The sequence below is a fragment of the Dipodomys spectabilis genome, unplaced genomic scaffold, assembly GCF_019054845.1.
Source record: "Dipodomys spectabilis isolate Male_0828 unplaced genomic scaffold, ASM1905484v1 ptg000019l, whole genome shotgun sequence".
Lineage (NCBI taxonomy): Eukaryota > Metazoa > Chordata > Mammalia > Rodentia > Heteromyidae > Dipodomys > Dipodomys spectabilis.
This window is the reverse complement of record NW_024870696.1, coordinates 15,736,834-15,752,189: the sequence shown is the minus strand read 5'-3', so window position 1 is coordinate 15,752,189 and position 15,356 is coordinate 15,736,834. Positions and strand designations below refer to the sequence as shown.

The 15,356-nt window shown below is 34.8% G+C and overlaps 1 protein-coding gene across 7 annotated transcripts in view; it reads left to right on the top strand.

The window, feature by feature from the left end:
- Rasal2 (RAS protein activator like 2) overlaps window positions 1-15,356 on the top strand; it is a 254,957-nt gene that overhangs the window by 216,221 nt on the left and 23,380 nt on the right. For all 7 annotated transcript variants that reach the window (XM_042674319.1, XM_042674318.1, XM_042674317.1 and 4 more), the window contains exons 6-11: window positions 672-825; window positions 2,383-2,481; window positions 3,095-3,649; window positions 6,353-6,497; window positions 12,868-13,012; window positions 13,586-13,822. In XM_042674319.1, the coding sequence (XP_042530253.1) occupies window positions 672-825; window positions 2,383-2,481; window positions 3,095-3,649; window positions 6,353-6,497; window positions 12,868-13,012; window positions 13,586-13,822 (1,335 nt within the window). The remainder of the gene's footprint in view (window positions 1-671; window positions 826-2,382; window positions 2,482-3,094; window positions 3,650-6,352; window positions 6,498-12,867; window positions 13,013-13,585; window positions 13,823-15,356) is intronic.

Here is a 15,356-nt window from a genome sequence, read left to right as displayed (position 1 = left end):
GACAAAAACAAAAAAAACAAACAAACAAACAAAGAAAAAACAAGTATTCTGTCAGAGATTAAATAAACTGAAGATTCAACGACTACTATTTTGTCAGTGATATAAGAAGCTAAAACTGTAGCATGAATATAAAAATAAGAAATGTTTGACAATATTTTTAAGTAAAGAATAAGATTATTTTATTTTTCCTTATTGCAATATAGAAATAATAATAATAATAAGGTCTAAATAGGCTGGACATTATGATGCATGCCTAAAATCCTATAAAATGCAGAAGCAGGAAAAGTGCAAGTTCAAGGCCAGCATGAACTGCATATATCAAGATCATAAGTAAATAAAGGAGCTGAGCTGGAGCTTCCTTAAGACTGTATTTTTTTTTAATAAAAACAATCCCAAGGCGTTTATTGTCACCTGATGATAACACAAGGTCATCAGAACTAAGACTATATTCCTATGCTTAGTTTAAAAAAGTGTTTCTGTTCATATATGTATTTATAAATAGTTGATATATTCCATATGACTAAATTATACTATTATTGCTATAGATGATTAATTTGCTCTTCCTTTTATTTTTCCCCTTAGATGTTTATACAGTTGTTAGTCTCCATTGCATCAAACCTTCAGTTTTTTGTTGGCCAGATAACATCACCTTAAATATCTTCTACTTTTAGGTCTCGTGGGCTGCCCAAACTAAAAGAGTCACGTTCCCATGAATCCTTGCTGAGCCCATGCAGTGCAGTGGAATGTCTGGATCTTGGTAGAGGGGAGCCTGTGGCAGTGAAACCACTTCATAGTAGCATCCTTGGACAAGACTTCTGCTTTGAGGTAAAAAAAAAAAAAGAGTAAATAGAATAATCAACAAGAGTTCATCGCTGTTATATTGCTAATTTTCAATTGATGAACGTTTTTTATTTTTAATAAAAAGTTGGGAGATGTTCATCTAATTACATTTCTTTTAAAGTTATTAATGACAATGGCTCCTTACTTTTCTCTTGTCTGCTTTCAAAAAATAGTTGGCTATTTACTACATTCTCAGCAGAAGTTAACAAAAACTTATTAAATTAATATCTTAATTTTTAGCATTTTAATATTTTAATTTTTAATGCTTTACGTTTTAGTAATAAAGATAACACACTATACTATTTTTCTCTTGGAGCAATATATCCTCAATTTTAATGTTATTTGGGGGAACTCTAATTTATCACATGAATAGTTCTTGATCTAGGACCATATTTTTATTTTTGTAACTCCATTCATGGTCCTAAACATGGTAGTTTGCTACCACATTTTAGCTGTTCACTAGCCACATGATGCTAGTAGCTACCATTTCAGGCAGAGTACATAATCTGATCTCATCACTGGATTATGACCTGAGATTGAATTATGTGAACAAATTTCAGCAACTTAGGCAGGCCATGTATTGGTACTCTTTTTTGTGTGTGAAAATACTGTACAGAGGGGTTACAATTACATGGGCAAGATAATGAGTACATTTCTTATCAAGCATTGTAGCCTCCTCCTTTGTTTCCCCTTCCCATCCCATCCTCCCCCGTCCTCCCACCCCACCAAAGTTGTAAAGTTCGTTTTCGACATACGACTTGTACATCTCATTGTTGCAATGGGTCCACCTGTAGTATTGGTACTCTTTAATAAAAATCATTTGAGTTACTTCTTGATATTCTTTTTAATAAAAATCACCTGAACTTTTCCTTATTTGTGAAACTCTACTCAGTAGGTTTTGTACTAAACTCAGCCTCAAGTGCTAGGCATATGAAGTCCATGAGCTACATGTTTCATTTGTAATGGATAATGATAATAGTTGTCAGGATAACCTAATAACTAACTGGAAACCAGCAGCAAGTTACCTAGTAGAAGAAAAATGAATTCTAAAGACAGTAATTCAATAAATTTTATTTCATTTAGTAGTCTTCTGTAGTATTATGGTGAAGGCAGTCTTGAGAAATCTAATAAACTGTTTGAAAAACGATCTTCCCTTTTCAGTTATTTTTCAGTAGCTCAGAATTGAACATATTCATTTGCAGTTAATTTAAGATGTGGCCTGAAAAGTTTTTACCTTGAATTTTTCTGAACCATAGGCAAACAAATTCTCCGAGGCTTTTGTTCGCATACCAGGGAATGAATGTGGATTCTACCTAGAGAATAAATTTAAAAAGCAGATTAATATATATAGATACATATATGTATCTGTATATGTGTGTGTATATATATATATATATATGTGTATATATATATATATATATATAAGACAAAACTTAAAATTTGGATTTATAGTATATCCCTAACTCTTAACAGTAGAATTAGGAACATAGACCCTCTAATCATACATTTCCATTTTTTTAATACCTAATTTTTATGTTATAGGTCACCTATTTAAGTGGAAGTAAATGCTTCAGCTGTAACTCTGCCTCAGAGAGAGATAAGTGGATGGAAAACCTTCGCAGAACAGTTCAACCAAATAAGGTAATAGTAGCCTTGAATGTCTAAAAAATATATATCTAAGCAGCAAGTTAATGAAAGATAAATGCACTGACAATATCTTAATTTTTATAGAGCTTAACAGATTTTTTTGACATTATTATTATTTGGGTTTGAGATAGAGTCTCACTGTTTAGCCTAGGCTCCCTTCCAAATTACTATGGAGCCTATACTGGCCTAAAATTTGTGATCTTCATGTCTTAGCCTTGCAAGTGCTGGATAACAGGCATGTACCACCGTGACTAGTTTATAGCTTAATGGTTTTAACGTCTACATACATGTTATGACATTTTACAATGAGGGATAATTTCACAGGGACTATTGTTGTGATTGTGCCAATGTTAGTAAGGAGATACAGAAAAGGTAAGTGACATATCCATGTCAGAAATTAGTGTGTGATAAAAATGAGACCATAGGATAAATTAGAAAATATTTTTAATCCAAATAAAATAGAATATATTTGGTTATCTAAGAATGTTAGAGCTTGGTCTTATCCTAAGTTGACTCCTCTTAATAGAATACATTATCAGCATCACTATAAGAAAATGTTCTCTTTCTGCCATAGCAGCTTTCAAATTAATCTTTCTTGCCTCTATAGGACAATTGCAGACGAGCCGAAAATGTTCTCCGTTTATGGATCATTGAAGCCAAGGATCTTGCCCCTAAAAAGAAATATTTCTGTGAACTGTGCCTTGATGATACCCTCTTTGCTCGTACAACCAGCAAGACCAAAGCTGACAATATATTCTGGGGTGAACATTTTGAATTCTACAGCCTTCCACATCTCCATAGCATCACAGTTCACATTTATAAGGATGTGGAGAAAAAGAAAAAAAAGGACAAGAATAATTATGTAGGGCTAGTCAACATTCCCACTGCCAGTGTGACTGGTCGCCAATTTGTAGAAAAGTGGTATCCAGTAAGTACTCCTACACCCAATAAAGGAAAGACAGGAGGACCTTCTATTCGAATTAAGTCACGTTTCCAAACTATCACCATTCTGCCTATGGAGCAATATAAAGAATTTGCAGAATTTGTCACCAGCAACTATACCATGCTATGTTCTGTTCTTGAGCCAGTAATTAGTGTGAGGAATAAAGAGGAGCTGGCGTGTGCCTTAGTGCACATTCTTCAGAGTACTGGCAGAGCCAAGGTAAGTGGAAAGAGGAAGGGAGGGTTACCTTGCCTAAAAATTTCCTTTCCTTTAAGAAAGAAATTGAGATTGGAAACCAGAAATTCAAATTCAAATGTACTTTACTATCAGTCATAAAAAGAAAAGGGTGTGAGAAAGAGTTAAGAAAAGATTATTCATAATTATTAGATTTAGAAGAGATGGGATTAGAATGCTAGTATGAAATGGAGGAATCAACAAATATTTGTTCATTCATTTGTTCATTTTCTTAAAGGGCAAATACTATAGCCAGCCAGTAAGATTGATATGCTAACCTCACAATGTGTTCAAATTCTTTACCTTTAGTTTGAGTGTGTTGTGTGACAATTTTCTTCCCCACTACACTTTCTGAAGATTATTTAATGAATATTATTTGTACAAGTTAAGCTAGTGGCTCATGCCTGCGATCCCAACTATGTAGGAGGCCCTAGGTATTGTGGGCCATGACCTATCCATGGCTAAATAAATAAATAAAATAAGAGAACCTACCTTAAAAAAATGACTAAAGCAAAAATGGACTGGAGACATGGCTCAATTGGTAGAGTGCTTGCCTAGCAAATGCAAGCCATGAGTTCAGAACCTCAGAACTGCTTAAAAGAGAGAGAGAAAGAAAATAATTAATTACTATATCCCATAGGCAGAGAACAAAATATTCAAGAAGCATGATGAATATTAACAGCAGTTCTCATGGGATTAATATCTTTATTTGGATTAAAAATATCAAAGATAGTAATTGGTAGCTACTCATCTCATTTCATTCTGCAGTAGTATAAAGTAAAAAGGAAGATTTTAAACAAGGAAATCGGTAAGTCATCTTTGAGCTGTGAAGCACAGTCACTTAGTAATCTGGGTCTCCAGTGTATTAGAAGCCAACTGGTCATTGTAGAATTACATTCCAGATCCATACTCACTGCTACAATCATTTATTTAAGAACACAAATAGAAAAAATAAATGCCATTAAATTTTCTTGATATAAATCAGAATATAGCACTATATTAGAAATATAGCTCCTTCTCTTTCTATTGACTATAATTTTTGTGTTTGAATTTACTGAAAATAAGTGTTCTGTTGTTAAAACGGTGGGTGAAGCATCTTTGAAATTGTCTCACCTTTATATTTTATAGATATGGTATTTCTGCTTTTCAGTTGCTGAAAGGTTCAGCGATGCATAGATTTTTTAAGCAACTTTTAATTTGTGTATTGTAAACTGTATCTATTTAAAGTGGAGAAGTTCAGAGGGTTTTAAATCACTATCTAACTAAAACATCATGTCCAAAATTGTATCCTATTACTGTAAGTGTCAGTAATCATTCTTAAGTCTACAACTGCTCCAGAGTGAGTTTCATTATGTTTTGGGGGAGGAGTTGTTGGTTTTCTGAGTTTTGTTTGTATCTTTTTTTTTTTTTTTTTTTTGGTGCCACTATTGCTTCAGCTTAGGGCCTTGACACTGTCCTCAAATCTTCTTCCTCAAGTCTGGTACTCTTTGTGCCACAGCTCCACTTCCAGTTCTTTTAGTGGTTAATTGGAGATAAGAACCTCGCCGACTTTCTTGCTTGGGCAGGCTTGGAACACGATCCTCTTTATTAGCTTCCTGAATAGCTAGGGCTATAGGTGTGAGCCACCAGCACCTGGGCCCCATCAATACTTAAAAGATTGAATTTTAAACTAATATTAAGCATAATCCCTTTGTTTTTTGTTCTGGACCCCAGGGAATATCCAGTTATTATGTGATATTCAAAATACATAATGTTACCCCATTCCAAGCTGAGCACATTGAAATTGACAATACTTGTTTTAGGGCTAATAAGGAATGATGAAAGGCTTTCTTCAGGATTTTAATTCTCCTTATTTCTTCCTTGTCTCTTGGTGGGTGGATGAATATAATGCCAGACAAAAATCATGAGTCCAAAGGATGAGTTCCAAAAGTTCCATTTTGACATTATGGGCATTTGTACCTCTTACACATTGGACATATATATGGCATATATTGAAAGTGTGGGGTAAACACAAATAGACAGTATCTTTAGCCTCATAGGGCTTTCTGTTTTCTGGGGAAGACATATTAATTAAAGTAGTTGTGGAAATACATGTGTAATTCCAGGAAGAAGTACAGTAGACTAAAAGGATAGATAATGCTGTGAAGTATGGAGGAATGGGGCCGACAAGGACTTTATAGGGACAGTATTGATCAGGGAAGGTTTTACTGAGGAAACGAGTTGTAAACTAAGATCCAAAGGATTCCAAGAATTAGCGCTGTGGAAGTGGGGATGGGAATGAGAGTGGGAGTGGAATAGAACTGAGAACAGCATTTGCAGAAGGCTTTGTGCTGAATGGAGAATATATGTATTTAATGACCTAAAAAGAAAGCCCCTGAGGCTAAAGTGTAGAAAGAATGATACTAGACACAGTTGAAGAACTAGACAGAGACCAAGAGTTCAGAGACATGTAGGCTACATTCAGAATTATGATCTTTTTCAAAAGCTCCATGGAAAAACCTATGAAGTAATTTTAAACTTAGAGGTAGTGACATGTAAGATTTTTATCTTGATTTCCTTTTTCCTTTCCAGTGAATTGGTAACTTAGGTTTGAAAGCATCATTCCTAAGATGACTGATATTTTACTTACCTCTTCTAATGTGGACTATGTATTCAGTTATTCTGCCTGACTAAATACTGTTCAACCAGGATTTTCTGACCGACTTGGTGATGTCTGAGGTGGATCGTTGTGGAGAGCATGATGTCTTAATCTTCAGAGAGAATACGATTGCCACCAAATCCATCGAGGAGTACCTCAAGTTAGTAGGACAACAATATCTTCATGATGCATTAGGTATGGAAAGGAAAATAATTGCTTTCTTTTCTTTTCCTCCATTTTAACTTGTTTCACCCTCATGAGATAAACAAATTGACAAAAGTAGACAGTACGAGTATGTTTAATGATTGGAGAGACTATTTTGTTCTCAAGGAACTTACAGAAAAATAAAAGTCACATTGTCTCTATAGCCCAAAAGAGCAAAACCCTGTTTTCTTAAAGAATTTATTAAAAATTTATTTTAGCTTGAAAGAATTACAAAAATATTCCCTGCATAAAATACATTTATGTTGTATGTGTGGTTTAAAGGAAAGAAAGGTTGGAATAAGCCATACATTGAGCAAGGGCATTGATGGGGATTACAATGGGAGGGGGGGAAAGGCATAGAAATGAGAAAGAATCACATATAAAAGTGTGTGTGTGTGTGTGTGTGTGTGTGTGTGTGTGTGTGTGTGTGTGTGTGTGTGTGTGTGTTTTGATCCTGGGCTTGAACTCAGGTCCTAGGCACTGTTCCTGAGCCTCTTTGCTCATAGCTAATACTCTGCTACTTGAGCCACAGTTCCACTTCGAGCTTTTTTGTAGATAATTAGAGATAAGAGTCTTACAGACTTTCCCGTCCTTGCTGGCTTCAAACTGCAATCCTTAGATCTCAGCCTCCTGAGTAGCTAGGATTACAGGTGTAAGCCACCAGCACCTGATAGAATAAAAAAAATTTAGTAGAAAAAGGACATGAAGAGACAAATGAAAAACAACAAAAAAGACTAGAAAATAATTAGAACCATTTTTTTTTTGAGAGCCTGGTTAAGGATTTAGATTTCACACTGTTTATAGGAAAACCACTGAAAGTTTTTTAGTAGGATATTTTCAATGGAATTAAGAGACTAATTAAAATGACTTGTTAGGAAAGCAACTGAAAACGGATTCATTAAGAAGCCATTATAAATCAACAAGAAATATTGAGACTTTGAGGCATTTGCAGGAATAAGAATAGAAGAGAAGGATATAAAAATGTTAAAATTGAACTGATAATGACTTCACAACTTTGTGAAAAAGAAGGAAGTATCAAATGTTAGAGACTTTTTCGCCTTTGTGAATGACTAAAGATAATGAGATTCTAACCAAAAATTGAAGTCATAGAAATATAAACTTAAAAGAAAGGAAATTATATTTTGCCTTACAAAGATTCAATTTGAAGTTCTGGTAGGATGTCTCAGATTTTTGGTAGGAAAACTAGTGAGGACATTTAAGCTAGCTGTTGAAAATTTGGAAGTAACTTATGTGGAAGCTATGAAACTAGCAGAGCAGAAGAGAATAAAGCCCAAATACAGATTTCAAAGTATTTTATAGGAAGGAAGGAAGAATAGAAATCAGAGAAATTTTGAAATGATCAGAGAGACAATACAAAAAAAAAAAAAAAAGAAAACAAGGAAAGGAAAATACAGAGTTCTCAATACCAATAACAAATAGGGAAGAATTAAGAGTCAGAGGGGCTGAAGAAATAGCTCAGTGGTAGAGCACATGTTCAACATGTATTTATTTCTCAGGGCCACCAAAATTTTACTTACTTACAATTTTTTCAGAGATTTCAAAAGGATAGAAAAAGTGGCTGTCAAATTTTTAGCAACTTAAACAGCACTTGTGATGCCTCAGCCTGGTTTCAGGAGGAAAGTAGTCATAATTAAGGGGGGAAAAGTGAAAAAACTGGTCAAGAAGTAGGACCACTATGTTTATATGAAACATACTTACTATAGTAACAATAAATTGCTACTCTATAAAAGTCAATTTTTTTCTCTTTGGGCTTTTCTTCAAGCATAGTGTTAAACTTTAAGATCTAATGGGAATTTGCAAGAAAAATAATTGAATATTCATTGATACTTGGAAAGGTACAAGTAGGTTATGTATAAGAGCATACTACAGTCATAAAATGTATGTAATGATTTGTATTGTATTTTAAAAGGCAACAATAAAGCCTCTCAAACATCGTTTATCTTGTGAACCTGAGGGAATATTTGTTGACTACCCACTTCTTCAAAATCAAATATTTATATTCTAAAAATCAATATTAAGCATGGTTTTTTAACTATTTTCCTAAGTGAAAATGGTTACCAAGTCCTTTGATATAACATTGAATAATTAAGTAGCTCATTAGTTCAATGAGGCATAAAATAATTCACTGAATATGGGAAGAAAGGCATGAACTATTTCTACTACTCTATGAGCAATGCCCAGAGTGGTGAAAATGGCCGAACATAAACAGAATTAACCAGTAAGCTTCTTCAGGGCCAATTGGATTGTCTTCTTCCCATAAAAGATTAGCTATACTTCATATATTGTGTGTAAAAACTACATGCTATTCCCAGACTGCTAAGAATCCTCAGGGAGGGTCGATTTTAATAGTTGTCAGTCAAGGTTGAAGACGTAGCTGAGTAGAGTGCTTATCTAGCATGCCATAGGCCCTGGTTCAATCCTTTGCACCAATAAAAGTAATATGTTGCTTAATATCAACTTGCTTCTTAGCCAGTCTTCATTTATCTAGATAAAAGCCCTGATAAAAAGCACAAACTGCTTCAGTTAGACTTAAATTTTTAATCTGGTAGTCCTCTTTAACTCTCTAATTGAAGTTGGAGGAAATACCATCTATAAGATTAAAGGAGTTGTTTAGACTATTTGGAGGCAAATACCTTTCAACAGTAACATATCCATACCTATACTTGAAATTTTTGTGGTATTAATGAGTTAGTAGTTTACATAGACAGCACATTGGCCCAAACTTAACTACAATTAAACAACATAGCAAGTACTCCTTTTCATTCTGATTATTTTTCAAAGGTAAGAAAAAGTCAAAAGACAGTTTAGAAAGGTGGCTCAGTGGTAGAGTGCTTGCCTTGCATGCAGGAGGCCCTGGGTTCGATTCCTCAGCACCATATAATCCGAAAAAGTCGGAAGTGGCACTGTGGTTCAAGTGGTAGAGCACTAGCCTTGAGCTGAGGAGCTGAGGGACAGTGCCCAGGCCAAGAGTTAAGGCCCCATAACCAACCAAGAAAAGAAAGAGAGAGAGAGAGAGGGAAGAAGGGAGGGAGGGAAGGAAGAAAAGGAGGGAGGGAGGAAGGAAGGAGAGAGAAAAGAAAGAAAGAAAGAGAGAGAAAGAAAGAAAGAAGAGAAAGAAAGAAGAGAAAGAAAGTCAAATGGGGTTTTTAATCAATCTCAATAATTTTGGTCAAGTACTTTCTAGATTCAAATTTATAAGAGCTCCACCTACCATTTTGATACATACCACATTATCAGGCATAGGTTGTAACTCTAAAAATGAAAATACTTGTATTTTAGAAAATTTTAATAGTGTCATATAAGGAAAAAAATTAAGAAGCTTTAGTGCTTATCTGATTGGGGGAGGGAAAGGGGAACCACAGAAACTGTGGGAAAGAAGATGAATAATTCAACAGTGATACTATATACTATGTTGGAAATGAACTATATAAATTGAGTAGGGGGGTTGGGAGGGAAAAAACTGAGAGAAAATGATGGAAGAAATGTACTCCATACCTGATTTTTGTAACTATAGTCCTCTGTACTCATTAAAAAATAAAAAAGAAGCTAAGGGTAAACAAAGGAGGAGGCTACAATGCTTGATAAGAAATGTACTCATTATCTTGCCCATGTAATTGTAACCCCTCTGTACAGTATTTTCACAATAAAAAGAAATTAGAAAAAAATAAAAAAGAAGCTATAGTGTGAGCACCATAGACAATTTTATAGACAATTTGTTTTGAGCCATAGAATAATTTATTTGACTCTTGAAAAGTAAAAGAAAAATATTTAATATTTATAGTACTTATTAATGCTAGCATTACTTTCCCATAATTGATAAAACTTTAGAAAAAAACTTCCTCAATGTAAAGTTCATCTTGCACATTTAGAGGTTAAACAGGTGTTACTTTGTATATTTTGCCATTAATTGCTTAAGTTTTAAATTCAAGTATTCTTTAAACAAAATACTGTAGAGATATAGGAAATGCATACCTTCTGAAACTGGCAATGTTAAGCTTTTATTAGTTTTGGTGATTTTACTTTATGAAAAACTATTTAGAAGTAGCATATTTTTTCAGCTGAGCTCAGTGACTTGTGCCTATAATCCTAACTACTCAGAAGGCTGACATCTGAGAGTTGTAGTTTGAAGCCAGCCTGGGCAGACAAACCTGAAAGACTGTGATCTCCAATAAATCAGCAAAGTGGAGATTTGGCTCAAGTGATAGCACCAGCCATGAGTGAAAAAGCTAAGCAACATCCCAATGTCGGCACAATGATAAAACAAAAGTAATTTATTTTTGTACATAATAATGACTTCTATAGAAGTCTGGGAAGCATACTAGATGCTTTTTAAAAAAATTATTCGCGGGGCTGGGAAGGTGGCTCAGCGGTAGAGTGCTTGCCTTGCATGCATGAGGCCCTGGGTTCAATTCCTCAGCACCACATAAGCAGAAAAAGCAGGAAGTGGTGCTGTGGCTCCAGTAGTAGAGGGCTAGCCTTGAGCTGAAGAGCTCAGGGACAGTGCCCAAATAAGGCTTGAACTAAAATAACATTAGATATCTCAGATCTCTCTCTCTCTCTCTCTCTCTCTCTCTCTCTCTCTCTCTCTCTCTCTCTCTCTCTCTCTCTGGCTCCACAGCCTTTTTTTTTATATGCCCCATTTTCCTTCCTTGTACCACTTCACTTTTTGTTTCCCAGGCATGTTTCTTCCAAATTATCACTTCTCAAGTCATAGCTATTTTTAAAAGCTTTCACTTACCTAAGTACTAAACACTTTGATTTAAAAAAAAAAAAAAATGTCCTTCCTATTGCTACTGCTACTGCTACTTAATTCTGTAGGAATTAATGTTCCGCTTCATGAACTCAGTTATAGCAAGTCCAACCCTCAAGTAATATGATCAGGATCTTACAAAGGCCACTCCTCTTAAAAACAAAACAAAAAAAAAAAAAAAAAAAACCCTAAAACCTAAGAACAGGTCCATGGTTCATACCTTTAATCCTAACTACTCAAGAGGCTAAGAGCTAAATTCAGCCATTCCCTTATTTGCAATAACTAGTATATGTCTGAGACAAGCAGAAAAGGTCAGATAAGTTGATGTTAGATGAAATGAACCCCAAAATAAGGATTCAAATGTGTTTTCTTTCTTGCGATTGTTTCTAACATATTTATAAGATGATTTCTTTGTTCCTTTGTATGTCCCTCCCCCACAGTATAACCCCTGCTTTCATTGTATTTGATGTTGGTATAATTTGTGGAGGGGAAGGGCAAAAACTTTGACGGGGGGGTGGGGGGGGTGGGAGGAGAGGGGAGAGGGGATGGGAAGGGAAACAAAGGAGGCAACAATGCTTGATAAGAAATGTACTCATAACCTGGCCCATGTAATTGTAACCCCTCTACAGTATTTTCACAATTAAAAAAATGAGCAGCCACGGAAACAAACAAGGACAAATTAGTATAAAACATGGAACATTTGCAAATATTAAAGTATATAGTGTATAGTGGAGGATAAGCAGGTAAGGTGGTAACTCCAGGGAATTTCTGGCATACCTTTATAGATAAGCTATATGACCAAAGCATCTAAGCTAAATTTCTGTGGGAAAGCATATAGGAAATATATAAAGAGAATCTGCTACAGTTTTTACTAGGTTAAATGACCATCCCATTGCAACAGGTGAACACATTCAAGCCCCCAAACCTTAGGTAAGTTATTTGGTCAGGGTTGGGTTGTTTGATTTTCTAAAATAATATGAGTTCCCCTACTTAGAAAGGAACCTTCTAAGCTGGGCACTGGTAGCTCATGCCTGTAATCCTAACTACTCAGGAGGCTGAGATCTGAGGATTCATGGTTCAAAGCCAGCCCAGGCAGGAAAGTCCGTGAGACTCTTATCTCCAATAAACCACTAGAAAACTGGAAGTGGTACTATGGTTCAATCAGTAGAGTGCTTGCCTTGAGCTTAAGAGCACAGGAACAGCACTGGAGCCCAGAGTTCAAGTCCCACGAGCAACAAAAAAAAAAAAAGAAAGGAACCTTCTATAACATATTACAAGTGCTAATTATAATTTGTGGTTTCTGGTTTTAAAAAATACTACTTTGTTTAAAGCTATATTATTATTTTTATAAGTACTATAATGATGTTAGTATTTGGTATCTTTCTGCTTACAAGATAGGGAAAATGAACATGTGGGAATGTGGAAAACTATTGGGTTCCAAATCAGGGACCCTTCACAGGCAGTCTTGTGCTTTCCCTGTCATTTTTGGGACAAGAATTCCCCATTATACTTTTTATTTCAGAAATCTTAAATCTTATTTTGTTCAAGAAGACATTTTACACTTATACTACTTGTTTTCTTTGCAAAAAGGGGAGTTCATCAAAGCTTTGTATGAATCAGATGAGAACTGTGAAGTGGATCCCAGTAAATGTTCATCTAGTGAACTGCTAGACCATCAGAGCAACCTAAAGATGTGTTGTGAGCTGGCTTTCTGCAAGATCATCAATTCTTACTGGTAAGCTGGTGTCCATTCTTTGTCTAAAGTTTAATTTTTCATTGTAGGCAGAAATACTTCTGAAATGATTATCAAAATAATCTCTTCTATAATGTTAGATCTAATTTTCAAAATAATCTCTTCTATAATGTTAGATCTGCATCCTTGAATACTCAAAAGTACTTTCTCTCTTTTTAAAACATTTGCCAATGTTGAACAGATGTGCTCATGAATTTTGATCATTGCTGTAGCTCTGGTACTTGGTGAGATTTTGGAAGATTGTTGATGAACAGTCTTTTAGACAGATTATGGTGAGCTATATTAAACCAGATGGTTTAGTCAGGAGCCTCATGCCATTTTCCCACTTTACAAAACTAAATTTACACTAATTCAGAGTTTTTTAGCTTTCAGATTCAAGTCTCCATATGGCCTTCTGTGAATTTTCCACCACTTCTTAAACATGAGTCAGTCTAATCCTTGGATCTTGACTAAGTTCTCCTCATAGTTCAGTCCTAAAGCATCTGAGTCACACTGGGATCACTGGTATTTTTATATTTAGAGATTTAGTTTATTTTTTTGTTTTTTCCCCCTCAGTGTCTTTCCTCGTGAATTGAAAGAAGTATTTGCATCATGGAAGCAGCAGTGCTTGAACCGAGGCAAGCAAGACATCAGTGAACGGCTCATTAGTGCCTCATTGTTTCTCCGTTTCCTTTGCCCTGCCATTATGTCTCCCAGTCTTTTCAACCTTATGCAGGAATATCCTGATGACCGCACATCTCGGACTCTAACTCTTATTGCCAAGGTCATTCAGAACCTAGCCAACTTTGCCAAGTAGGTGATACTACCCAAACCACTTTACAAACACAAGGTTTAAAAAATTAAATGAGGCCTAAAATTTGTATGTGATTGGGGAGCTCCAAAACTCAGACAGATGTTCATTTTTTAATAAAAACAGCAGCATACTGGAAACAGCTATTAAATAACTATAGTTCATGCATTCATTATAATATTTGAAGCCACCTAATATTGTTTAATCTAACTCAGAAGGCAGATATGGAGAGGATTACAGATATAGGCCATCCTAAGTAAAAAAGTTACTAACATCCTATCTTAACCAGTAGAAGCTAAGCATAGTGGTACATGCTTGTCATCCCAGTTAAGCAGGAAGCATAACTAGGAGGATTGTGGTCCAGGTCTGTCTGCCTAGGTATAAATGTGAGACTATTTGAAAACAAAGGAAAAAGGGCTGGTAACACACCTGAGTGGTAAGCACCTGCCTAGCAAGCACAGGCCCTGTGTTTAAACCCCAGAACCTAAAATTTAAATTAAAAAACAAGCAAACTACTATTTTAAAAGAATACTAAGTAACATGGAAAATGGTGAAGATACAATTAACTTAAATTAAATGTCAATTTAAAAACAGGATTCAAAATGGTGTCACAACAATATGACAAGAATTTATAAGAATAAAAGTATTGAGAAAGGGCTGGGTATGTAGCCCAGTATGGTATGCCCATACTGGGTATGCCCAGTATGTACAAACTTCTGGCTTAGCTCTCCAGCATTGAACAAAAAGAAAAAAGACGAGTTGGGAAAAATAAACAGTTACCATTAATTAACCTAACCACTTCCTAAAAGATAATGTAGAATGAAAACACAAAAGATAGAAGAATGCTATAGATGAACAAAAGAGGCCAAATGCAACTTTTTAGGATCTTAAATTAGGGAAAAAATTATAAAAAATTATTTAGGGAGCCAGACATGGTGACATATACCTCTGTATGTCCAGCATAGAGAAGCTGAGGCAAATGATCCAGTTCAAGACCAATCTGGATTGCAGAGTGAGTTCTATGCCAGCATGGGCTGTACACAGAGAGACCCTGTTAAAAAAAAAAAGGGATAATTGGTAAAATTTAAATATGGACTAAATAAAGAATTTATGAATAATACTTTAAAGTGTTAGTATAATAATGTCTTTGATTTATATAAGAGATTCTTCTTATTTGAAAAATGAGTGCCAAAGAATTTAGAGGTGATGTCTACAAGTTAGTTTAAAATGATTCAGAAAAAAAGATATGTATATATAGAGAGAGTGAAAGCAAAGTTGGCAGAATGTTAACAGTTAATGTAAATGAAAGACATATGGGTGTTCATTGCATGTTCTTTCAACTTGCATGTAGGCTTTTTTTTTTTTTTTTTCAAAAGAAAGAGGAAAGCAATAGCACTCAAATGTAAATAGCAAATAATGTTTGTTTAGTTGAATACCCACACTTTTTTCTTTCAACTTTTTTTATTGCTTTCGATTCTTTCCTAATTGTAATTTTAAACTTTTATAGAAAATAATTTTGAAGAATGAGTGGGAAAG